The sequence below is a fragment of the Lygodium microphyllum genome, chromosome 22 (genome assembly GCF_053477565.2).
Source record: "Lygodium microphyllum isolate KBCC chromosome 22, Lygodium_microphyllum_v1.1.10, whole genome shotgun sequence".
NCBI lineage: Eukaryota > Viridiplantae > Streptophyta > Polypodiopsida > Schizaeales > Lygodiaceae > Lygodium > Lygodium microphyllum.
In genome coordinates this window covers 36,947,122-36,974,384 of record NC_141156.1, presented here as the reverse complement: position 1 = coordinate 36,974,384, position 27,263 = coordinate 36,947,122, and the positions used below count along the sequence as shown (strand labels likewise).

Sequence of the window (27,263 nt, the reverse complement as noted above, 5' to 3'; positions counted from 1 at the left end):
CTCATCTTAGTGATAGGTCTGAGGACTTGTGAGATATGATCTCTCAGGTTTAGTGACCATTCTATGTCCTAAGAGCTACTGACTCATTGGCAACTGCTTATCTAGCTCCCTTTTTTCTACTTTTAAGTCGTCTAGCTCTCTGTTTGGTCTATCTTTACACTTGAAATTTATGTATTATATTGGAACTTGGATCTATCTTTATCACTTCTTGCCTTGTCACTATTTACATTTTGTCTCATCATGTTGATGGAATAAGCCCAAAGTTTGTATTGAATAGATAATACCTTGTCACTCTACTTCATGAATCATAGCTCATCATGTTGAAGCAACAAGTTCAAACTTTATATTACACATCAGACGGATTCAATGTGACTGCCTTGATCTTGGCTCCTACATTTGTGTTCTATTGCTCTTAGAAGCCGAAATCCACTATGGAGATGTGGGTTAAGATACAGTGGTCTAACAACCGTCAAAGGCAGATACATACATTGCAAAAAAGAGTTGGGCTTACAAAAATGTGCATTTAAAGTTCAGGTTTGTAAATATTGTTGGTATGCAGGGAGTGCCATTATTTCATGCAGGAGATGACATATTACGCTCCAAGTCTCTTGATCGAGACTCATACAATTCAGGAGACTGGTTCAACAGGTTTTAATTCGTTTCCCTTTCCATTGTGTCCATGTACTTTACTTTGGTTGCTATTCATTTCATGTTTTGGTTTACTTTTAGGCTTGATTTTTCATATGCTTCAAACAATTGGGGAGTTGGTTTACCACCAAAGGAAAAGAACGGAAGTAAATGGGACATGTAAGGTTCTTTATATTGTAATACTTTGTTTGCTAGGCTTGAACAATTAGTATGATGCAGCAGAAACATAATATTATAGAGAAATATTATAAACAAGTAAAAGGCCTTTTTTTCTAAATAGTTCATTCACCTTGAAGGACTTCAAAGCATGAACACATGCTGTTGGCAATATGCAAGGTACCACAGTAGTCTAGGTTAAACTCCATCAAAGCAATGCATTTTTAATCTTTGGTGACTTGCATTGTACCAAGTCCAGGCACACTGGTATCCTGTTACTCAAGCATTTTTTCTGATGATTCATTGTGTTTCTTTTGTTGAGAAGGGTCAGTTTAACACAAGGCCTTGAGGTTAACATGCAAAGCCCATGTAGAACCCATGTGAACAACAGTAGAGAACCTCGGGATGAGGCTGCTTTTTGTTATCTCTGTAATATTGTGTAGTCTCTATTTACTGAAACTATCTCTCAAGTGCATGTACTGCCGCATAAATGCATGTTGTTTCTCTTAAGAAACTTTGATTGTAAAGGAGTTTGTTCACTTTAGTTATGATCCATAGAATGGTGAAGGTGAATGACAGCTGTCAGTACATTCTGCTTTATTTTTGTTCCATAATTCTTGGTTTTTATGCATCACTGCAGAAGGGATATTTCATTTACTAGTGTTTAGCAGTAATTTAAAGTTGTTTCTCTCTTCCTGACAAGAAGTTGTGTTTGTGTGGGAGTTCACAGCATGCGTGATCTGCTATCAGACACCACCCTTAAAGCAAGTAGATCAGACATACTTCTGGCAAAAGAAACCTTCAAAACACTGCTGAAGATCCGGTTCTCCTCACCTCTTTTCCGCCTGGCTACTGCACAAGAAGTTCAAGTACTTTGTTGAGACACCAATGCTCTCCCATGTCTTTCTCTCAATTTTTGTTTGTTAATGCCTTGACTATGTCCTTTTTATATCATCTCAAGACAAATCTTTGCTCAATGTTTTCTCATTGTTGGTTTGGAAACTTTATGATTGCAATGGGTCAAAAGATGTAGGAAGATTGTGGGCACATTTGTAATCATTTTCTGACATGTCAGAGTGAGGTCCATACTCAGGAAGTGGAATCCCAAATTTGACTTGCAATTGGGCAAGAGATGAAAAGATGAGCAAGTGTTTCATCACATGTAGTATAGAAGACATATATACCATGGGAGACTTGTGACCAGGCAGCACATCCCCTATGGAAAGACCCCCGATAAGAAGCCTCCACTTGAAAACTTTCCCTTGATAGGGAAGCTTAGACTTGCACAGCTCAAGCAACTGATTATGCCACTGAACTCTCTCTCTCTCTCTCTATGGCACATATGGCGTACTCGCAATGCCCTTATTTTTGATTCGGCATCAGGCATCCATGGGCATCTGGCCAGTGTGCGTGGATTGGTCTTATGGCAAATCACTTCTATGATGTCGGCAGACCTGGTCCTTCCGGACATTGCAGCTCCTTGGCTGGCGATTGTTCGCTCTACTCTAGCTGGTCTTTCTGTCTGATTTATTAGAATTGGTTATGTAATAGGTTGTTCTGAGAAGCCTGCTCACACCTTGTAAATTTCTACAGTGACAGTGAGAGAGAGATTGAGTATGCTGACCTGATGGTCTAATGTAATAGCATGTAAGAGATTAGGCAGGAATAATCTGAAGACAAAGAGGGCATAGAGGACATTTTTCCCATAATCCACTAACGAACTGGAATGCGGTTCTGGGACACCGAGAACCACACACGGGAAATGAAATTCCAGATCTATCTCGCAACAGGGCAAGAGACAAAGAGGTGAAGCAATGTCTAGTTGCATGTAGTACAGAAAACACAGCGACCTGCAAAGATCTTTCAGGCACGGAGCACTTCTCCTGTTGGAAGAACCCCAATGAGCAGCCCCCACATGAACACTTTACCGTGATACCGAACCTTAGACTTCCAAAGCTGGATAAATCAATCCTGCCACTTCTTTTTGCTATCCTTGAGATGCTAGAACTTATTAACCTTCCCCGTGACCCATCTTTTAGCTTCCACCATCTGATGATATATTTGATTCACTGACCTTTTCTGAAAGTCATTAGGAAGCACAAATTTCTAGTCACGCCATGGATGCAATGGCTGTAACGCAGGCAAAGGAGAGAACCTCTAAAGATAGTCTTGTATTGACGACCAAATGTCCCTTAATCCACGCGGCACCCTAAAGTATTGACGAATACGCCTAAAAGAATAAAGGCGGGGCTGCCCCGGAATAACCCCATCACAGAATGTCTTCAACCCTAACCTAGCCATCCGAGTAAACCTATCTCGTTGCAAATCTGTGTGTGGCCAATCCAACAACCTTGAGGAAGCTAGTATTTCTCCTTACAGCGAATTTTTTCTCCTTACGAATATCTGGAGGACGCCAGACAGCAAAATGAAGCGTGTTCTGCCATAAAGCAATTAAATGAGAAAGGAGAAAAGATTGGAAGACCTTTCTGGGCCTCGTAGAATTAAGCGCATGCCACCAGGAAGCATGAATAAAGGTGCTTCGATGAGAGATGCTAGTCTTTTCTATGAAGAATTTGGCAATATTTGACCAAGGATGACATTGAATACATAGACTCTGCAAAAGGGACAGCCTCAAAGCGGCCAGATGCAAATTAACATCCAACAAAGCTGCAACCCCCATCCTTTTCAGAGTGGTCACAGGCTGCTAGGAGATCCATACCTGCCCCAAACGATTGCCTTTCTTTTTCCACAGCATAAATCTGATTGGCTGGACCAATTCCAAAAGGGACTTGTTAGTCCAAGGCAGCAAATGCAGAAAGAACGAAATCATACTGATCATGATGCATTGAGGCACTTTTAGCCTAGCATGAAGAGACCAACTTTGAGTTTTCCAGTACATGAACCTGGATTTGGGATGCCATCCAATCTAACAAAGCACGGGGAGCAACCTCCACACCAATAGGATATCCCAGGTGTCTAGTTATATTGCCCCTCGGGATCACAATTCCATTCCATCCCAAGGCCTGTAGATCATTCTCCGTATAGGAGAGAAGGGTGGATTTTTGAGTATTAATGTGAAGACCCGATGCCAAAGCAAAAAGGTTCCAGGCCACCATTACCCAATTGACATTAATAGGATCCGCCTTGAGGAACATAAAAGAATCATCTGCCAAAGATTGGCCCACTAGTTGATCACCAGTAGGAAGAGATAAGCCAACTATCTCACCTTGAGCTGCCAACTTATCCAATAATGAGAGCATCGGGCGAGTTTCAAAAGAAAACAGCAAGGGGCTGAGTGGACGACCTTGCGGAAGAGACCAAGATAAGGCGATTTCCTCCGTAATCCCTCCATTAAGAGCAATATGGGCCACAGCACCCTGACTGATGGTATCAACTAGAGAAATCATACGGGGGCCAAAACCCATTGTAGACATTAATTGCCGCAAAAATGACCAACTAACATGATCAAATGCCTTCTCAATATCCAGCTGAAGCATAACAACTTGCTGGCTAGAAGCTTTGGCATAATCGATTCCCACCTGGACATTCAAAATGTTGTGCATTATATTCTGACGTTTAATGAAACCGTATTGATGTGGATGAATGAGGTGCGGAAATACTTTCTGCAGTCTGTTGGCAATGATCTTGGAGAAGATTTTATATAACGGTCTCATAAAACTGAAATGGGTCTCCATTGTTTCAAAGAGGATGTAGAGGGAACTTTGGGCAACAACCTGATGACTGCAATCTTCCAATCTGAAGGCATCATACCCGAGTTCCATACCTGCTGACACAATCGAGTTAATGTGTCCTTAAGCAGTTGCACATTGGCTGAAAACAGCTCATTAGGAAGCCCATCCCAGCCTGGACTTTTCCTTCGAGGCAAGTGAGACAACACTTCTTCCACTTCCTCTTCAGAAATATCAGCCTCCATTAGATTCGCCCATTTTGGTGCGACCTCATTACTAACAAGGCCACAAATGTATTTTCGAGCAGAGAGAACAACATCTGTAAGGATCTCTTGTGGATCCAACAAGGCGCTATAAAAGTCAACATTCATTTGAATAATGGAGGCATGATCAATCACCATATCACCTTGCCCATCCTTTAAGCGCACAATATTCTCTGGGGCATATTTCTGATCTCTCTCTCTCTCACACCACACACACACACATACACACACACACACACACACAGAGGGCCCACCTTTTTTATACGAGAGGCAATAGACACTAGATTGACTCGCGGATACACATCACTAGGTGGTTTGGAGAGGATGTGCTCATAGGTGCAATTCCAAGAACCCCGCACCAAGCTATGGCTCTTCGATACATTGGTCACATCCACACTACTTTATGGAGTACAAATATGGGGGCCCAGTCTTGACCATCGTAGCAGATCAGGGCACACTTATGACGGATGGAGGTCGATGGAGAAACCCTTAGTGTCCATGATATCCAGGATGATTAGATGTAAGGCCTCAGTGCGACATGAGATCATTAGAGCCGAGCTAGCAGCTACATCGAGTGTGGTAGAGGCCCTTACCCGATCGGTCATATACATACATAGCCTATGGGACTTACCCACACACAGGTATGCACGGTTGGCTCTTGAGTCCTCCAGGCAGCTTGCTAGAGAGGGTGATACTTCATGTCGGAATGCACAAATGTCGGCCTGGTTTGAGCTGCATGGCTTTGGCATGGACAAGTTACCCCCCTTTCAGTACTCCCTTGATGCACCATCTCTTGATCTGAGTAGGTTAGAGATTCGCAAGATCATCAGAATGGATCTTACCTAGTTGGATATTAGGCGGAGATGGTTGATGCTAGGGCAGGAGGTAGGAACAAAGATGGCTTTCTACCGCGAGCATTTCCTTCATACTATAGATGATGGATTTATTGCTCACCCAAGATACATGGACACCCATCTTTCCCATGGGAGGAGATGTACTATTGGCGAGTTGCGCACCTCCTCACATCAACTAGAGATTGAGACTGGCAGATATAGATCCATCCCATCAGAGGAGCACATATGCCAGATATGCCTATTAGATTCTAGCCAGAGACAGAGGAGCATTATGTCTGCCATTGCCCAGCGTATTATGAGGTCCGTGGTCGTTTCCACTGTCTTTTTAGAGACGGATTTGGACCACTATCCAGAATCATGGATTTTACTGATCAGCGATGCCTTGGCCTCTTTCTTCTTGTGATACGACGGCTTCATGTCATGCGCCTCAGGAGTACAGCTGCTCTAGGAAACCGAGACCCTCCACAGAGGCAGTTCACAAACTTCTTTGCAAAGGAGACTCGGAAGACTTCAATACAGTTACAACCATAGTCCACACGAGAGCCTCTCTCACCGACACAGTCCACACATAGACAGGGAGTACTGATTGATCAACGTGTTTAGTTTAGCCGATCCAGACGTCCTAGGCCTCGACACAGACACCGGCGACACCTTCATAGGCAGATACAGGAGATTATTGCTCGGGCTAGAGCTAGGCCCTCCATACCCACATGAGATTGTACCATTTGGAGCTCATTGTTACTAGATAGAGATCTATGTTTTACACATAGCCATAGTTAGTTTCCTTTCTTATTTTGCTTTGTGCTACATATTTTGCCTAGACAGTTGTACCACCATACACATGATTGTACTCATGGTCTCATAGGTCATTTTGGCCTTTTGTAGATGTTAATATATCATTTCATTTCTCTCTTTTGGTGCTTTCTCAGTGATGCATCTATTATCCCCAACCATTTAATTGTAAATTTGACTTATTGACTGTTTCAAATATCCTCGGACCTCCGCTCTCACAAAAGCTCACTCCAACCATGGGGATAAGGGGTGAAAAGTAGGCAAGGGAAAATGCTGCCGAAGCTAGTGTCCCAAGATTGACTAAATCAGCCTGTAACGTCGAGGCACTTGGAAGTACCGATGAATATTATAGAAAGACTGACTTGGAATAACATCATCCCAAATAGTCTTCACGCCCAATCCAACCATTCGATTGAACTTATCCCTCGTCATGTGCTTCTCAGGCCATTCAAGCAATCTAGATATGGCCAACATCTCCACTTGCAAGGAATTAGCTTCCTTTCTTGGATCATGGGGTGCTAAACAATGAAGTGAAGAATCTTGTTCCACGAGGCAATCAAGTGGGTAAGAAAAAGAGACTATGAAGTTTTGAGTGACTGTCTCAAATTCAAAACATTCTAGCATGAGGCTTAGGTAGTAATGCACCTGTGCAAAATACCAATCTCTTCAATAGAAGGCCTGGCAATATTTGTCCAAGGATGATGCTAAACACATATAGTTTGCAAGAGGGCAGATTGCAAGGCTGTCATGTGAATCTTGAAAGGTAGCAGTGCCTAGCCATTTTGGCATAGTAACATGTTGCTAGGATACCCACACTTGACCCAGATGATTTCTTTGCTTTTTCTAGAGCATAAAGCAAATGGGCACAATAGGGGTGAAGCAACCAAGATCTATGCACAGAGCAACCACCTCTCCAAGTATCAATTTAGCAGAAACCATGGAAGTAATTTGCCATGAAGGCAATCTTCACACACAACCTACATGACCTCGTATACCCAAGGCACAATAGGGGTGAAGCAACCAAGATCTATGCACAGAGCAACCACCTCTCCAGGTATCAAGTTGGCAGAAACCATGGAAGTAATTTGCCATGAAGGCAATGCTCACACACAACCTACATGACCTCGTATACCCGAGGCCAAGGATAAAAGCATTGCGACTCCACTAGATATGCCAAAGACACGTTGCTGTGCTCTCGCCTGCCTTTCGTCGTGCCCCCGCCCGCCTGTTTGTTGCACCCCGGCCCGCCCTTGTCTTGTCGCTTCGTCCTGCGCCAGAGCCATCGTCAGCCACCAGCACCCATCTCTCTCGCCCTGCCAGGGCCCGTCGATAGCTTCTTGCATGCCGCATGCGCCTGCCCTGCTCCCCCCCCCCCTTTCCCTCCTCCAGTTGCTCCCTCCCCCTGCAGCAACTCCCCATCCAGTAGCACAGCAGCGCGATAGGTAGGTTCTCCGAGAAGGGACGCACAATGGAAACCTATGGTCAGATGCCGGCGCACTCACCGAGTACCCCCCAGTCGAACACCTTGCGCGTAGTCCTCTCTGAGGAGCAGCTCTTAGCCGTCCGAGCTAAAGAGTTGGAGCTAATGGAAACAACGATTTATGGTCAGGTAGTAGGACATTCCCCAGCCAGGGCCAGCTTCAGGACTAGCCTCACTCCACGCTGCGTATCGGCACAACGCAGATCATGGAGGTGGTCCTATTGGGCCAAGGGATCTTCATGGTTTGCCTTAGCTCGGCAGACGTAGCTCGTGAGCTACTCGCCAGTTACCCATATGCATCCACAAAGGGGGTTATATACATGGTCCCTTGGTATAGTGGCTTTATTGTGGAGGCGTTTGCACTCCACAACAGGTTTCTTCGGCACCCGGTCACCCTTCTTTTCCCCGGCCTGGCAATTGAGTACCGATAGTTGGTGGAAGACTTTGGGCAGCTCTTCGGCACTGTCCTTCATGCGTCCTTCGCAGGGCTCCCAAAGGTACGGGTGGCAGTGAAAGAGGTCAAGCATATCCCACAGTTCCTAGAGATTGAGGCAGGCGGGCACTCCTTTAGGCAGCAGGTCATTGTGACTGGGCAACGAGGGCAGTGTCTGCGCTGCCACGACTTTGGGCATCAGGCAGCAGCTTGTACACGTTTCGGAGCCAAGGCAGCTCCGCCCACAAGTCCGCAGGTGGACGCAAATGGTTTCACACAGGTCCAAAGGCAACAGAGAGGGAGACGGCAAGGAGAGGCGCAGCCAGCCCATCTTGTCAATAGGGTGATGGCGGGCCAGGGGCCCCCTCTCGGCAGAGCACTCCACAACCCCCCGCTATCCGCCCCACCCGACAGGACCGCACCCCCGCACTTTCTCCACATGCGCCACAAACTGCTTGGCCCGAGTTTCCACAGGCCCCCTCTCCCCGCACCACCACTCCCCTTCCCCCCCCCCCCCTTGTCATGTGCTTCTCAGGCCAATCAAGCAATCTAGATATGGCCAACATCTCCACTTGCAAGGAATTAGCTTCCTTTCTTGGATCATGGGGTGCCAAACAATGAAGTGAAGAATCTTGTTCCACGAGGCAATCAAGTGGGTAAGAAGAAGAGACTATGAAGTTTTGAGTGACTGTCTCAAATTCAAAACATTCTAGCATGAGGCTTAGGTAGTAATGCACCTGTGCAAAATACCAATCTCTTCAATAGAAGGCCTAGCAATGTTTGTCCAAGGATGATGCTAAACACATATAGGTTGCAAGAGGGCAGATTGCAAGGCTGTCATGTGAATCTTGAAAGGTAGCAGTGCCTAGCCATTTTGGCGTAGTAACATGTTGCTAGGATACCCACACTTGACCCAGATGATTTCTTTGCTTTTTCTAGAGCATAAAGCAAATGGGCACAATAGGGGTGAAGCAACCAAGATCTATGCACACAGCAACCACCTCTCCAAGTATCAAGTTAGCAGAAACCATGGAAGTAATTTGCCATGAAGGCAATCTTCACACACAACCTACATGACCTCGTATACTCGAGGCACAATAGGGGTGAAGCAACCAAGATCTATGCACAAAGCAACCACCTCTCCAAAGTATCAAGTTAGCAGAAACCATGGAAGTAATTTGCCATGAAGGCAATGCTCACACACAACCTACATGGCCTTGTATACCTGAGGCCAAGGATAAAAGCATTGCAACTCCACTAGATATGCCAAAGACACGTTGCTGTGCTCTCGCCCGCCTTTCGTCGTGCCCCCGCCCGCCTGTTCATTGCACCCCGGCCCGCACTTGTCCTGTCGCTTCGTCATGTGCCAGAGCCATCGACAGCCACCAGCGCCCATCTCAATCGCCCCGCCAGGGCCCGTCGCTAGCTGCTTGGGCACTGTCTGTGCCCGCCCTGCCCCACCTCCCCTCCCCCCTTTCCTCCTCCAGTTGCTCCCTCCCCCTGCAGCAACTCCCCATCCAGCAGCACAACAGCGCGATAGGAAGGCTCTCCCAAAAGGGACACGCAATGGAAACCTATGGTCAGACGCCGATGCACTTACCGAGTAACCCCCAGTCGAACACCTTGCACGTAGTCCTGTCTGAGGAGCAGTTGTTAGCCGTCCGAGCTAAAGAGCTAGAGCTAATGGAAACAACGATTTATGGTCAGGTAGTAGTACATTCCCTAGCCAGGGCCCAGCTTCGGAACTAGCTTCACTCCACGCTGCGTATCAGCACAGTGTAGATCATGGAGGCGGTCCTATTGGGCCAAGGGATCTTCATGATCCGCCTCAGCTCGACAACTTAGGTACATTACTTGATCTCTTTGCTCAAGGAACTAATTTAAGGAAAACACTTAATGCTTCACGTTGAAAGCCTGGAAAGAGAGGCAGGAACACTTACCTCCGACGAGTGTGACTGCCTGGCCCTATCCAAGGGGGTTGTTAGCCGTGCCGGGTATATGGACCTAACCCACTGCAAGAGGTCTCTAGAGCCATGGGTGCTATTTGGAGCGGGAGGATGCTTGGGTGCGAGGGGAGGCTCTGGCTGTAAATCCCTTGCCTCCGGATCCCGCACAAGAGGCTGACGTGACTTGGGATGGGATCTCGAGGCCCGTGTACTAGTCAACAGGCGGAACTTGGAACAGCAATCCTGTAGATTGCTGGGATAGCCTTTGGGCGTGATATTGGATGTACTCTAGGATTTTGATAAATAAAGAGCAGATATTGGAGAAAAAGGAATTTGCTTGACATTGTTTTCGTGTCAGTGCCTAAGTTACGTGAAGGAACCCGTGATTAATTTGATTAATTAAGGAAGTTGCTTTTGCATGTCAAAACATAATGTGGTAGGTAATTTTATAACTAAAGCAAATTAAGGAAAGTGCGGTGGACGTGACTTAGGTCCGTCCTACCGAAGGGTGGTCCCAGTTAGCTAGGAACTTTTCTCAAATGATGAGATAATAAGACAATGAAGACCTAGTGTCAGTAGATGTAGAATTTTCGATTTATTCTGTTTTAGGGGAAAGGAATGGGACTATGCCATATGGCAAAGAGGTTGAGCTTTGCATCCCTGTCGTTTTCCATTCTCCATGAACAAAGTGCAGCATGAAACTGCTTCGACTCTGTTGTTCCTACGAAAGGAGGTACAACTGGAGCTGGACGCTAGCTTCTTCCTAGAGACCTTGCTGATAGGAAAGGAACCCTGACCTCAGGTCAATCCCAAGTGGGAAGGGCCAGACACTTCCGCTCGGGGCAGACTCGGGAAGACCTAGATCGCAAACCCTATGTCATTCCTTGCGAGTGCCAGGAAGAGCCTTCAGCAGAATTGACCTCAACATGTATTGCATCCCTTCTCTCCTTCTCTGATGTATTTCAGCAGTGTAACCCTAGTTTGACCGTTGAAAATTGATTTGTTGGCAAAGTACACACAGTCTGCTTTCCACTCATAAGGGAATGTAGACAGTGGGTCCAACCGATCTTAATATGCTGTTGTGATGTAGTTTCTGGAAATTTTCTAAGGCACAGAAGTCATTTGAGCTTTGCCCTCTAATTTGGCATCTCCTTGAGATAAGAATATAGATCTGCTAGTAATGTCTGTTACAGGAGGGCTGAAGCTGAATAAAAAAGGTTCTTTTGGTTTTCCTTGAAATGCATGATGCATACCCTGATCACTGAATATTTACGCAGCTCATGAGCTACTCGCCATTTACCCATATGCATCCACGAAGGGGTTTATATACGTGGTCCCTTCGTACAGTGGCTTACTGTGGAGGCGTTTGCACTCCACAACAGGTTTCTTCGGCACGTGGTCACCCTTCTTTTCCCCGGCCTGGCGATTGAGTACTGATAGTTGATGGAAGACTTTGGGCGGCTCTTCGGCACTGTCCCTCATGCGTCCTTCGCGGATGCAGCGACAGCTGCAGGGGTCCCAAAGGTACAGGTGGCAGTGAAAGAGGTCAAGCATATCCCACAGTTCCTAGAGATTGAGGCAGGCGGGTACTCCTTTAGGCAGCAGGTCATTTTGACTAGGCAACGAGGGCAGTGCCTGCGCTGCCACGACTTTGGGCATCAGGCAGCAGCTTGTACACGTTTCGGAGCCAAGGCGGCTCCGCCCACAGGTCCGCAGGTGGACGTTGATGGTTTCACACGGGTCCAGAGACGACAGAGAGGGAGACGGCAAGGGGAGGCGTAGCCAGTCCCTTAGACCTAGCCTTGTCAACAGGGTGATGGCGGGCCAGTGGCCCCCTCTCGGCAGAACACTCCACAGCCCCCCCTGTCCGCCCCACCCCACTTTCTCCACATGCGCCACAAACTGCCTCGCCTGAGTTCCCGTAGGCCCCTCACACACACACACACACACCCCCCCCCCCCCCGCCCGCCCCCAACACCTGTCATGCATCTCAACCCGATTACGCCATGTGCTTCCAGATATCATTCATGACACACAGATAGGCTTTGTCCAGGATAGGAGCATCCTAGACAATGTATTTACATTCTTTGAGGCGATAGAGTGGGCTCAACACAGTGGGCAGAGACTGGCAGTACTACTCTTGGACTTCGAGAAAGGTTATGATAGGGTGGACTGGGATTTCCTAGAGGATACCACTTGCTGCTACCCAATCCAAATGCATATCCAGTGGTATCTCTTGTCATAGGCACAACCAACCCAATCAGCGTCAGTGTACCCTGTCAAGTCAAGGGGTTTGCGATATGCATAAAGCAGCCCATACTCTATAGTACCCTTTAATATCTCATGATTCTCCTAGCTGCATCCAAATGGGGTTTTCAAGGCTTCTGCATGAATTGACTGATCAGCCCCATAGCGTAGCTCAAGTTAGGTTGAAAGGTAGATCAATCTGTCCACCATCTGTCTATACATGGTAGCATTCTCTATCTTAGTCCCAACATCAATATGCAGCTTGACATTTTGATCCAGGGGTGTATCCATAGCCTTACATTCAACCATACCATACTTCTATAACATGTCATAAGCATACTGCTTCTGCAATAACCATATGCCTTAAGGCATAGACACTACCTCAATTCCCAAAAAATATTTCAGTTCACCAAGATCGCTTGGATTCGCGGGGTCTCCGGCCTGTACAGATCAGCCACGAGCAGGATTTTCATAGGCGGAAGGTGAGGGGAGGAGTTCCGGCTGGAGAGATCGGTCCGATAGCGCTGTCCCCTGGCCCCATACCTGTGTTCCTACTCTTCGCAGAGGTGATGTCTCACTTCCTCAGGTCACGTGTGAGCGGACTATGCGGCCTCCGACTTCCAGTGAGAGAGAAGACTGAGTTGTTAGACTCAGAGTACGCAGACGACACATGCCTCTATATAGAGAATGATGAGGTGATGCTAGAGAGAATGAGGCTGGCTCTTGATGTGTTCTGCGTTGTAGTGGGTGCGAAAATCAACTGGCGAAAGTTGGTTGGTTTTCTCACAGACCCGGACTCTAGCACGGAGTGGGGCGTCCACTTGGGATTTAGATGGGTGAGCAGAGGGCAGACCGTTCGATACCCAGGGTTCGAGGTGGGACTTGACATCACTCCTGCCTAGCAGTTTCTTCCCGTCCTAGATTCTATTTGGAGGAAACTGACCTACTGGAGCACGGTTCGCCTCTCACTAGCCGGTTGAGCCCTGGTGGTTAACCAGGTCCTCGTAGCGACAGCCTGGTACATTGCCTCGTGTTGGTGCTTCTCCTCATCGTGTGTAGGCCAGCTTCGCTGCCTAGTGCGGAATTTCCTTTGGTCTGGGCCTGATGGCTCCAAGGACTCCAGGGCCAAGGTGGCATGGGTGACCATCATACGACATCAATCATAGGAAGGGCTTGGGATCATAGACCCAGAATATTAGAGTATGGCCCTCTTGGGCAAGCTAGTTGTCTGCGGTCCCACACCAGGCGAGGCAGACCTGGAAGGCCTTACTTCAGGAGGGCCTTCAGGACTATAAACCGAGGCTTGGCGGTTAGTGGAGGCCATTCCGTAGACAGATCTTCACTTCAGCCCAGATCAGCCCCCCCCCAACCCAAGATCACCTTTCCTACGGAGCCTACTCTGCATGTGGCAGGGCCTCCGTAAGGCCCTAATCCAGAGCCCCCCAAGTTGCCAGGAGGAAATAGACCGTGGAACCTCCAAGTCAAAGATAGGGAAGGGGCACAGATAGGTGAGTGCCCCCACATCCAGTGGGTTGGGTGGGAGGCGGGCCCGTCTCGTTCCATCAGGACATGGCGAGAGGTGTACAGGATGGCGGACGAGGAGGTGGTAGAGCGAGTATCAGGGTGCACGAGAGGAGTGGAGTTGAGGAGAAGAGAGATAGACGCAGCAATACCTCCGGAGTGGCTTGCCCCCCTGATACGAGAGCCGACAGAGGCGGGGGAGATATGGGCAGCCAGGTTCTCTCGAGCAAGCATCCCTCTTCAGGTGGCAGGTAGAGTGGGTGGCGCCCCACAGGGGACCTTCGCCATTCAGGAGGGGGGACATCTGGCCCTTGACAGAGGGCAACAGGATGAGGGGATTGCCACCCTTTCATGGAGGAGGATTCGGGTGGTGGGTCTTCAGGGGAAGACTTGGCGACTAGACCCGTATGTTTTTTGGAAGGAGCTCAAGGAGTGGCGCCTTTGGATCTGGGAGGGTAGACCACTTGAAGAGCTAGAGTGGGATCCAGGAGAGTGGCTATGGCCGGCCTCTGCAGTTGCCAAAAAGCCACCCAGGTTCCTAGAGTATACTGACAGGATTGGCAGACATGTACTGATGCAAGAGGATATGGACTGGGCGCCGTCATGCAGCAGGCACTAGGCGGAGCACAGCATCACGAAGCCCTTCCGACGCACCTTCTGGCGCCGCCTAGGGGATAGCTGGAGGCCGAGGAGGGTGTCGTATTTTTTATGGCTGCTGGCATATGGAGGCTTGGCGGTGGGAAGCTGGCTTGCCTAGATGCAAGAGGGAGGTTGTAAGTGCTGCACACAGCAACCTCTGGAAACCCCAAAGCACTGCCTTTGGTCTTGTGAGGAGATACAGCTTGTGTGGAGAGGAGCATGTCGTATCCTTCGACGTATAGCCCCCTGCCTTGGGTGTATTTCATGGGGAGCTTTCTGTTGGCAGGCAGTCAGCCAGGGCCGTCACTTTTTGTATAAGGCCGGGATGCAGGACACGATATTCATGATCGAGGCAAGGTCATGTGCAGTGGTCGGTTGGGAGGCTTTACTCATCCGCCAGGTACTGGAGACCACAGCAAACCGCTCGGAGATATGGGAGATCATTTGGAGTCTTACTAGATGGCGTATCTGGAAGACGCGATGCCAGGTGGCTTTCGGCGGAGAGAGACTTTCAGCACTTGGGACCTTAGCAGAGCTATGGACCTCCATCATCCATTCCCTCCACGGCCGATGGGATCAGGTGCAGGGCGAGTCCAGGGCTTGTCAAGAGCTCCGTGGTCACTTCATGCGTACCTGGGGTGGCCAGGGCTTGTTCTTTGTGATGCATGCAGGCAGCCTCATTTGGCGATATACTCCCCCCCACACCCCCCCCCCCCCCCCCAAAATCCCCCCTAGACCACCTTGAGAGGCTTGTATACATGATGTATTGGTGACTTTGCATCAGCTCCAGTTAGTCTGTTGAGCATGAGCACTCTGTTGTAATCAGTTTTTTTGAGTAATATAATCAGCCACATTTTACTTGCAAAAAAAAGATATGCCAAAGACTAGTAGTCTATCCCATGAAATAAAAGAGAAGTGATGGCATTGTAACGTGGCCATGGACAACATCTTGCCCAAATTTAAAGAATAAATGGGTATTCACAGATGTGTTCGCAAAGTCCATTCTTGGGAAATGAAGTTCCAATTCTATCTCACAACCACGCAGAAATGAAAAGATGAGTAGTTCAAATGATAAAACTACCACTAGAGATCTTGGGACCACACAGCACATCCTGTGTGGAAAGACCCCCAATAAGAAGCCTCTATATGACACTTTCCCTTGATATGGAAGCTAAGACTTCTACAGTTGAAGCAATTGATCACACCACTTAGGTCAACAATTTACGGACAGAACAAACTTTACTTTGTTTTTCAGTGACCCATCTCTTATCCTCAACCATTTTATGGTAAATCTACTTGGCTGACCTTTTCAGAATGATGTGGCATAACTACATCCTAAATAATCTTCAGCCCAATCTTGCCATCTGATTGAACTTATCCCTCTGCATGTGCTTCCCATGCCAATTAAGCAACCTAGATGTGGCCAAAACATTTGCGTGCAAGGAATTTGCCTTCTTTTTGCAATTAGGGTGCACCAAACAATGAAACAAAGGATCTCTTGCCATGCAGCAATGAAGTGGGTAAGAAGAAAAGACAATGAAGTTTTGAATGGCTATGTCAAATTGAAAAGATTCCACCATGAGCTCTAGATAGTAGTACACCCATGCAAAAGGCCAGAAGAAGAGAAGACCTGGGAATGTGTGTCCAAGGATGATGTTGAACTCTCTCTCTTTGTATCTTGAATAAGTATATATTAATTTATGGAAATATTTACATCAGACCTTCAGGCCAACCAAATAGAAAGGATACAAGTCTCACATCAAGGCTTTTGGCCAACCATGAAAACTTTGCCAAGGACTAGTCAAAGCCAAAAGGCTACTATAACATTATACATAAATATCATGCAAGATGTAGAATCAGAGTAGAGCGAACAATATCCAGCCAAGGAGCAGCTACATTATCGAGGGCCAAGTTTGCTGAAATCATGGAATAAATCTTCCATAAGAGTAATCCTTGAACACGGGGACCACATGACCACAAATACTTGAGGATGAATCAAAAATAAAGGAATTACGGATATGCCAAATGTTCCAAAGAGCTGTCCATTTTAGAAATTGGAAAAGTTAGGGATTATCCAAGTGCAAAGAAGACAATGAAGGTATCTTGCCCAAGACCTAGGAACAGATGGGCATATATTGCCCCCCAGTTATTGAGGTCCATACGGGAAACAATCCACCATATCTTTCTCGTCGAGGGCAAAGAGATGAAGAGGGAATTGGTGTCTCATCACAAGTAGTCAAAATATGCAATTGTGCCACGAGATCTCATGAGCACGTAGGACATCCCCAATAGGAAGGCCATCGATAAGTAGCCTCCACGCAGAAAACTTTTCCTTGATAAGGAATCTTGGACCCTCCACAATTGAAGAAATCTATCCTACCACTTCTCTTTGCTATCTCGGGATGCCAAACTTTATTTACTTTCTTTGTGACCCATCTCTTGTCCTCTATCATGTTGTGGTAGATCTGATTAGTTGACTTTTTTGAAAATCATTAGGTCTCATAAACTCCAAACCTGCCAAGGTGAAGCAAGTTGAAAAGTAGATAATGGAGTATAATGTTGAAGCTGCTCTTGGAGCGAGGACTAGATCTAGCTATAACCTCTAGGCAGTCGAAAGTGTTGGCCTATATGCTGGAAGGAATAAAGACGGGACTTTGTAGGACAGACAACATCATGTACCAATTGGAGCCCCAATCGAGCCATATGATTAAATTTATCTTGCTGTAAATCTTTAACTGTCCAACGAAGTAGCTTGGATGTGGCCAACACTTCTGCTTGCAAAGAATTAGCCTCCTTTCGGAGATCAGGAGGATGCCAAATTGTAAAGGGAATCGGAAGAAATAACAATGATAATTTAAGAGGCCTCATAGAACTCAGCACATGCCACCAAGATGTGTGGATAACGGTGCAACCATGGTAGATACCAGTCTCCTGAATGAAAAGGTTTTGCAACATCAAATCCAACGATGATTCTACACGCAAAGGGCCTAGAAATCATAGAAGAAATTTGCTATAATAGCAAGCCTTGCACTTGTCCCACATGGCCACGGATACTTGAGGCTGAATGAAATATAAAGGCATTTCTAGTTGCCCACCAGAGCAATCCATCGGATATGAAGTGAAAGAGGCAAGGATGATGAGACTATAACCTAGCCGTGGAAGACATCTTGCCAAGGATCCAAGAATGCACTAGCATTCTTTGACCCGTCAGCGAGGTCCACAATTTGGAAATGAAGTCTTAGACCTGTTTGGCAATCAAGAAAGAAATAAAAAGATGAATCAGTGTCTCATCACAAGTAGTACAAAAGATACATCTGCCCCAGGATATCTTTTGGGCTCGCAACACATTGTTTGTGGGGAGATTCCCAATGAGAAGTCTCCAAAGAAAGACCTTCCCTTGATAGGGAAGCTTTGACTTTTATAAGCGAAGCAGGTGATCCCTTTACTTAGCTGCACTATCATGCACCACCCAGACTTTGTTAGCTTTTTTAGTAATCCATCTCTTATCTTCCACCATTTTGTGGTAAATTTCATTAGTTGATTGCTTCGAAAAATCATGTGGTCGCAAAAATTTGATGAGTTTGATAGTTGTTAGTATGTAAAGCTTCGGCTTTGGAATCCCTGGAATCGTCTGACTTGGACCAAAGGAAATTCCGCAGTAGGTGGCGAAGCTGCACTACGCAGGATAAGGAGGAGCACCAATACGAGGCGATGTACCAAGCTGTCCCTAGGACGCGGTTAACCACTAGGGCTCGGCCTACTAGTGAGAGGCGAGCCGTACTCTAGTATGACAGCTTCATGTGAATAGAATTGAGAACTTTGAGAAACTGCTAGGTAGGAGTGATGTCGAGTCTCACCTAGAACCCTAGGTGGCGTGGGCGACCATCATACGACATCATTCAAAGGGAGGCATGGGGATCATAGATCGAGAGTATCAGAGTATGGCCCTCTTGGGCAAGCTAGTTGTCCGCGGCCTCACACCAAGAGGGCAGACGTGAAAGGTCGTATTGCAGGAGGGTCTTCAAGATTGTAGACCGAGACTTGGTGGTGAGTGGATGCCGTCCCTGAGATGGATCTTCACGTCAGCTCTGATCACCCTGCCGAGATCACCTTTCCTGCGCAGCTTGATCCGCGTGTGGCAGGGCCTTTGCAAGGCCCAAATCTAGTGCCCCCGCAGGTTGCCAGGAGGAGATAGATCCTCAACCGGTCATCTGGAACCCCCAGGTCAAAGATCCGGAAGGAGCACAGCTTGGCGAGTGCCCCCACATCTAGGGGGCTGGTTGGGAGGCCGGCTCGGCTCGTACCATCAGAACATGGCGGGAGGTGTACAAGATGGTGGACAAGGAGGTGTTGCAGCGAGTATCAGGCTTCGAGAGAGGAGTGGAGCTTAGGAGAAGGGAGATAGACACAACAATACCTCAGGAGTGGCTTGCTCCTCCGAGAGGAGAGCCGATAGAGCCTGAGGAGGTATGGGCCGCTAGGTTCTCACCAGCAGGCATCCCCCTACAGGTGGCAGGTAGAGTGGGCGGCACTCCACTTGGGGCCTTCTTCACCATACAGGAAGGAGGGCGTCTAGACCTTAACAGAGGGCAGCAAGATGAGGGGTTAACTATCCTCTCATGAAAGAGAATCACAGAGCCTTTTCGACGGACCTTCTGGCATCACCTATGGGATAATTGGAGGCCGAGGAGGGTAATGTATTTCTTACGGCTGGTGGCACATGGAGGCTTGGCTTGTCCAGATGTAGAAGGAGGGAGGTTGTTTGCACTGCACAGAGCAGCCTCTATAAACACCAAAGCACTGCCTTTGGTCGTGTTAGGTGGCGCAACTTTTGTGGAGAGGTGCATGCTGCATCCTTCGCCTTATAGCACTTAGTCTTGGATGTATCTAATGGGGAGCGTTCTACTGGTAGGCAATCAGCCAGGGCTGCCACCTTCTGTATGAGGCCGGGATGCAGGATGACACGATATTCATTCGGAGGCAAGGTCGTGCGCAATGGTCGGTTTGGAGACTCTACCCATCCGCCAGGTATTGGAGCCCACATCTGACGGCTCTAATGGGGAGCGTTCTACTGGTAGGCAATCAGCCAGGGCTGCCACCTTCTGTATGAGGCCGGGATGCAGGATGACACGATATTCATTCGGAGGCAAGGTCGTGCGCAATGGTCGGTTTGGAGACTCTACCCATCCGCCAGGTATTGGAGCCCACATCTGACGGCTCTGAGGTATGGGAGATCATAGAGGGTCTTACTAGTTGGCATATCTGGAAGATGCGGTGTCAAGAGGCTTTCGGCAGAGAGAGACTTTCAGTATAGGCAACTTTAGCAGAACTCTGGACCTCCATTATCCAGTCCCTCCGCGGCCGATGGGATCAGGTGCAGGGCAAATCGAGGCCTCGTCAAGAGCTCCGAGGTCATTTCATGCGCACTTGGGGCGGCCATGACCTGTTTTTCGTGATGCGGGCAGGCAGCCCTAGATGGCGATATACCCCCCAGCCCCCGAAAACCCCCCCCCCCCCCCCAAAACCCCCTCCATGGCTTCTTGCTCCCATCCCCTGTAGACCACACCTTGAGAGGCTTGTATACATGATGGACTTGTGACTTCCATCAGCTCCAGCTAGACTATTGAGCATGAGCACTCCGTTGTAATCAGTTTTTCTAAGTAATATAATTAGCCGCATTTTATTTGCAAAAAAAGAAAAAATCTTTGGCTCTGGCCAATAGTTTGTATTTTGCATATTCCTCTTCTTGAAGAGATTGAACCTTGCATTTCAGCCATTCAATGCAAGTGAGCAAGTCATCATTGGATCCCTAGATTGACACAGAGACAAGGAATGGGCCAATAATGATCGGGCATGGTGCAATTCAGCTCGGAAAGAGGAAGCATACTGAATATCGCAATGTTGGGATAACACTCTTGCATTATCCCTAAAACCTCCCGTGCTTCGATTCCTGTAGGTAGTATTCTCAAGCTAAAAGAAGCTATTTGTTGCTGAACACCTTCCAAAAAGTGGTTTTGCTGCAGAAAAGGTTGATTAAAACGAAGAGGCAAACATGCAAGGAGAGCCTTGAATGTGTGAACAGGTCTGTGGCTCATTTCCAAGACCAAAGGATAATGATCTGACAAAACATGTTGTCTTTCCAGCGACATATCAATGACTGCAGGAAGAAACGAATCACTCTGGATAATGTAGATCCTATCCAGTTTGGCCCAGGTATTTGGATGCTGAAAAGATCAATAAGTATATCCGGCTTGTGATGGATACATCCAAAACCACATGTCCTATTTGAAAGACACTGTTACAAGAGCATCCCAAGCCGGTTGCTCAGGACCATCCATAACCGAATGTGGAGAAGTCGCCTGATCCCCAAATAATTGAATTAAGTAGTAAAAAATTTACATCAGACCATCAGGTCAACATTCTCTCTGTATCTCTTACATTCTATTACATCAGACCATTGGGTCAGCATACTCTGTGTCTCTCACTCTCTCTATAATTAATATTTACATGAGACCTACAGGTTCATAGAACAACCAAAACAACCTATTACATGAACAATACTAATAGATCACACAGAAGGAGCAACTGGAGTAGAGTGAACAATCGCCAGCCAGGGAGCAGCTATATTTGGAAGAACTAGGTCCGCTGACATCATAGAGGAGATTTTCCATAACGCTAGTCCACATACACGGGCCACATGGCCATGGATGTCTGCTACTGAATCAAAAATAAAGGTATTGCGAGTACGCCATATATGCCACAGGGCTGTCCCTCTAAGGAAATGAAATAGATAGAAACAATTTGAACTCAAATTGAACATGGAGGACATATTTTCCATAATCCGCGAATGAACTGATAGGCGGTGCTGAGTCATCGAGGACCACACATGGGAAATGAAATTCCAGATCTGTCGCGCAACAAGGTAGGAGACAAAGAGGTGAAGCAATGTCTCATCACACGTAGTGCAGAAAACACAACACCCAGCAGAGATCTTTCGGGCACGAAGCACTTCTCCCATTGGAAGGCCCCCAATGAGCAGGCGCCACATGAACACTTTTCCTTGATATGGGACCTTAGACTTCTAAAGCTGGATAAACCTCTACCGCTACTTCTTATTACTGACCCTACGATCCCATAACCTATTCACTTTCCCCATAACCCATCTCTTGGCTTCCACCATCTGGTGATATATTTGATTAGCTGACCTTTTCTGAAAATCATTAGGAAGCACAAACATCCAATCATACCAAGGATCCAATGGCTGTAACACATGCAAAGGAAAGAACCTTTGAAGACTGTCCTGTACCGACGACCAAATGTCCCTATATACACGAGGCGCCCTCAGGTACTGACGAATACGCCTAAAGGAATAAAGATGGAGCTGCCCAGGAATAATACCATCACTGACTGTCTTCAACCCCAACCTAGCCATGCGATTGAACTTGTCTTGCTGCAAATCTTTTTGTATCCAATCCAACAACCTTGAGGAAGCCAGTATTTCTCCTTGCAACAAAATTTCCTCTTTACAAATATCCGAGGGACGCCAAACTGCAAAACGAAGCATCTCCGGCCAGGAAGCTTTTAAGTGCGATAGGAGAGAAGACTAGGAAACCTTCAAAGGCCGTGTAGAATTAAGCACATGCCACTAGGAAGCATGAATAACCGTGCTACCATGAGAGATACTAATCTTTTCTTTGAAGAATTTGACAATATCTGACCAAGGATGACACTAAATACAAATTAATATGCAAATTAATATCTAGCAAAGCTGCATGCCCCATCCTTTTCGGAGTAGTCACATGCTACCATGAGATCCATATCTGCCCCAAACGATTGCCTTTCTTTTTCCAGAGCATAAATCAGATAGGCCAAACCAAATCCAAAATGGACCTCCTAGTCCAAGGAAGCAATGGCAAAAAGAATGAGATCATATTGATCATAATGTATTGAGCCACTTTTAGTATAACATGTAGTGGTCAACTCTGAGATTTCCAGTACATGAACCTATCATGAATTCGAGAGGCCATCCAATCCAGCAAGACACGAGGAGCAACCTCCACACCAATAGGATATCTCAAGTGTCTGGTTTTATTACCCCTTGTGATCACAATTCCAGTCAAGCCCAAGGCCTGCAGATCATTCTCTGTACATGAGAGAAGGGTGGATTTCTGAGTATTAATGTGAAGACGCGATTCCAAAGCAAAAAGATTCTAGGCCACCATCGCTCGATTAACATTAATACCATCTGCCTTAAGGAACATCAAAGAATCGTTTGCCAAAGATTGACCCACAAGCTCGTCACCTCTAGGAAGAGATAAGCCAATTGACTCACCTTGAGCTGCCAACTTATCTAATAATGAGAGTATGGGGTGAGTTACCAAAGCAAATAGCAAAGGGCTGACAAGACAGCCTTGCTGAAGGGACCGGGACAAGGCAATTTCTTTTGTAATCCCTCCATTAAGAGCAATATGAGCCACACCACCCAAGAAATCATATGGGTCCCAAAACCCATTGTAGACATCAATTGCCGCAAGAAAGACGAGCTGATATGATCAAATGCCTTCTCAATATCCAGCTGAAGCATAACAACCTACTAGCTAGAAGCTTTGGCATAGTCAATTCGGAGCTGAACATTCAAAATGTTGTGCATTATATTCCGTCCTTTAATAAAACCATATTGACGTGGATGAATGAGGTGCGGAAAAACTTTCTGCAATCTATTGGCAATAATTTTGGAGAACATTTTATATAACGATCCCATAATAGAAATGGGTCTCCATTGTTTCAAAGAGGTCGGAGAAGGAACCTTGGGCAACAACCTGATGACAACAATCTTCCAATCCGAAGGCATCATAGAAGAGTTTCACACTTGCTGACACAAGCGAGTTAATGGGTCCTTAAGTAGTTGCACATGGGCTGAAAACAACTCATTAGAAAGCCCATCCCAACCTGGACTTTTCCTTCGAGGCAAGTGAGACAACACTTCTTCCATTTCACCTTCAAAAATATCAACCTCGATTAAATTTACCCATTCTGGTTTGACTAGATTACTAACCGTATTTTTAATATCAAGCTGAAGCATAACAACCTGTTGGGTTGAATCTTTAGCATAGTTAATCCCCAGTTGAGCATTCAAAATGTTGTGCATTATATTCCGGCCCTTAATGAAACCGTATTGGCGTGGATGAACCAAATGTGAAAATACTTTCTACAATCTATTGGCAATGATTTTAGAAAAGATTTAATATAAAGAACCCATAACAAAATGGGTCTCCATTATTCCAAGAAGGTTGGAGAGGGAACCTTAGGCAATAACCAAATGACAGCAATCTTCCAGTTTGAAGGCATCTCATCAAAATACCACACTTGTTGACATAGATAAGTCAATGGGTCCTTAAGTTGCTCCACATGGCCAGAAAACAGCTCATTAGGAAGCCCATCCCAGCCAGGGCTTTTCCTTCGATGCAAATGAGATAGCACCTCTTCCACTTCCTCCTCCGAAATATCGGCCTCCATCAAATCAACCCATTTTGGCTTAACCTAATTACCAACCAAATTGCAAATGTACTTGTGAGCAGAGTGAACCGCATCTAAAAGTATCTCCTGTGGGCCTAATAATGATTTATAAATGTCAGCACACATCTGAATGATGGAAGCAGATTCAATCACCATAACACCTTGCTCATCTATCAAACGCATAATATTTTCTCAACTGTATTTCAGGTGTAATCAAGCAAAAAATTTGATGGGATTGACAATTATTGTCGTGTAAAGCTTCTGCTCTAGCCAACAAATTTGTATTTAGCATATTCCTCTTCCTATAAAGATTGAACTCTGCCTTTCAACCATTCAATGCATGTGAGCAAGTCATCAGCGGAGTCCCCGACTGACAAAAAAACAACAAGTGGGCCAACAATGATTGCACATGCTGCAATTCAGCGCGTAAAGAGGAAGCATGCTGAATACCATACTATCGGAATAACGATCGGGCATTATTCCTAAAAACAGCCCATGCTTCCATCCCTTCAGAGAGGACCCTGGAGCTAAAAGAAGCAAACAGTTGCTGAATACATTCCAAAAACCGATTTTGCAGCAAAAAGGATTGATTGAAACAAAGAGACAAACAGGCAAGGAGAGCCTTAAAGGCATGGACAGGTTTGTGATTCAGCTCCAAGACCAAAGGATAGTGGTCTGACAAATGTAGATCCGATCCAGCCTGGCCCAGGTATTTGGATGCTGAAGAGAGCGATAAGTTTATCTAGCCTGAGAAGGATGCATCCAAGACCACATCTCCTGTTTCAAAGATACAATTGCGAGAGCATCCCAAGCCCATATCTATTAAAACAAGTATGTTGTATTGAAACATAGTTAGCGACTTGCTCTATGAAAATCCCAAATATCTTACGTTTACAGTGATCAGATGCCAAGTTACTAGCAAGTGGTCACTGTGATTGTCGTTGCTTAAGTCTTTAGACTTATTAACTTCTCCGAATTTTATTTTCATTTATTAGGGATAAAGATTAGGTTTTTCCCTTTGGAAACAAGTATTGGTTCTCTGGTGAAATTCTCCTTAATCTGAGGTATTTCTGACCCTAATTTAGATCTTAGAGAGTGCAGTTTAAATTTGCATTTTTCTGAGCTGAGACAAGCACATGAAGTATTAAACCTTTTGGGAGATGCTAGGCAATATAAACTTGCTTTGTTTGGGATGAACAGTTGGGAGTTGAAGCTCCAGATGCACTTTGTATTCAAGTTCAAGAATGTGTGCAAGCAGTAGTCTTTAGGCATCACTACCTTGCATGCTGATCCCTTTAAACACATCTGCTTATCATAATGCAAGTCCTTATGATATTTTCCATGAACTCTGCTGCTGCATACTTGGCTGATGCAGGAAAGGTTGAAGTTCCATAACACTGGATCAGGCAGTACTCCTGGTGTGATTATGATGAGCATTCAAGATGGAGCCAATGGCTGTAACAGTCTTCCTCAACTTGATCCAGTGTGAGTGCCCAAAATATATGTTTTTTTAAAACAATGTGTTCAGTTGGGATATGTAAAGTTTGTGGAATGGCAAGGTCTCCACCTTAGTCAGTAAGACTTGAATCCCCAGCATCTTGCTTGTCATAACCAGCCTGTGAGTCCTTTTTGTAGGACTCCTTAACCACTTAGTGTGATGGCACATACAAGATCCCTTAACCAATAATAGTGTGTTGAGGGTATGAGACAATGTGAATGGACTTGAAGTGATTTCACCTTCATAAGAATGATACAGTTTGAGACATCATTCATAATCAAGATAAGACACCTAAAACCCAAAAAGTGATACAACTCAAGAGATCGAAACCAATAGAAGTGATGATCATAACTAGCTTGTAGTAGTACAAAGTTTTATTTGCCTCTCTAAGCCTAAACATATGAGTAGAGCATTGAACCTAAAGATGGAACTTAGTGTATAAGGGCGAGTCTGTTTACAGTTTATTGCATGTCCATGAGAAAGGTGACACTTCTAACACCATGATAAGAGTACATTGGGTAACAACGACTATTGGGCACAGAGTATACAAATACCATCTCTGTATCAGATCATTAAAGAAACCCTTAAACTTGGACTTCTCATATATAAATTCACAATCACCCACCCATGGTTCACATACAATCAAGAGTAACGTATTTCAAAATACCAAATATAGGAACTATGCAATCCAACAAGACAAAATACCAATTCAAGAATACCGCAAGAGACTCTGGAGCGAAGATCTTGAAGATTCTCCAAAGTTGAAACTTCTTCTCACACCACAAACACTTTAACTTGTCATGAATCATGATCTCAATGAAGATTTACTCCTCTTAACTGATACAGGTATATGGATTTGATGACTTCCTCTTCTTCTTTTCTTCACACTCACTCTTTTTCTCTTATCAAGGGTGGTCAGTATACCTCTTGCTGCCAAAACAGCCCTGAGACACACAATCTTCTTCACCCAAGTAGCCCTCTCTCTCTTCTTCACTATGAGGAGTGGGCAGCATACCTCTTGCTGCTAAGACAGCCCCAAGACACACTATCTTCTTCACCTGAATAGCCCTCTTTCTCTCTTCTCCCTTCATCTTTGAAATTCAGACCCTTCCCTCCATGTGAGTACTGTCCCTTTGGCTCAAAAGCAGCACATATGTGGTGAGAATATTCTACTACTACTCCACACAGAAGAGTGTGGCTTTCTCCAACATGCTCATAAACTAAGCACCCTGCCTCTTTCTAGGAAACATGTCATTATTTTGTCCATCTACAGCCTCTCGTGCTGCTTTGGAGATCAGGATTTTATCTTTAAAATGCTGCTGATCAGTTTTCTGAGTATTCTCCTCCATATTTCAGCCATACATGGAAAATTGTTGATAATGAAGGCACCTATATACACAGCACATTCTCTGGGCATGATTTGGAGATCATGATTGGCAAAAGGTATCAACTTTACCATGATAAAATTGATCTAAGAAGTCATATTTAATCTTCTTATTACAGCAATGATACGGCTGATTCACATAAGGCCCCCTATATTCATTTACGGGACCACTATATCATAGTTCATGGAGATGGACA

General features: G+C 45.9%; 1 protein-coding gene across 6 annotated transcripts in view; it reads left to right on the top strand.

The window, feature by feature from the left end:
• Positions 1–27,263, top strand: part of LDA (limit dextrinase) — a 297,784-nt gene that overhangs the window by 252,143 nt on the left and 18,378 nt on the right. For 4 of the 6 annotated variants that reach the window (XM_087663136.1, XM_087663137.1, XM_087663134.1 and 1 more), the window contains 4 exons: positions 560–648; positions 730–807; positions 1,535–1,673; positions 25,560–25,669. In XM_087663136.1, the coding sequence (XP_087519262.1) occupies positions 560–648; positions 730–807; positions 1,535–1,673; positions 25,560–25,669 (416 nt within the window). Of the gene's footprint in view, positions 1–559; positions 653–729; positions 808–1,534; positions 1,674–25,559; positions 25,670–27,263 lie in introns of those variants that run through there. The other 2 variants (XM_087663138.1, XM_087663139.1) reach the window with 2 other exon arrangements.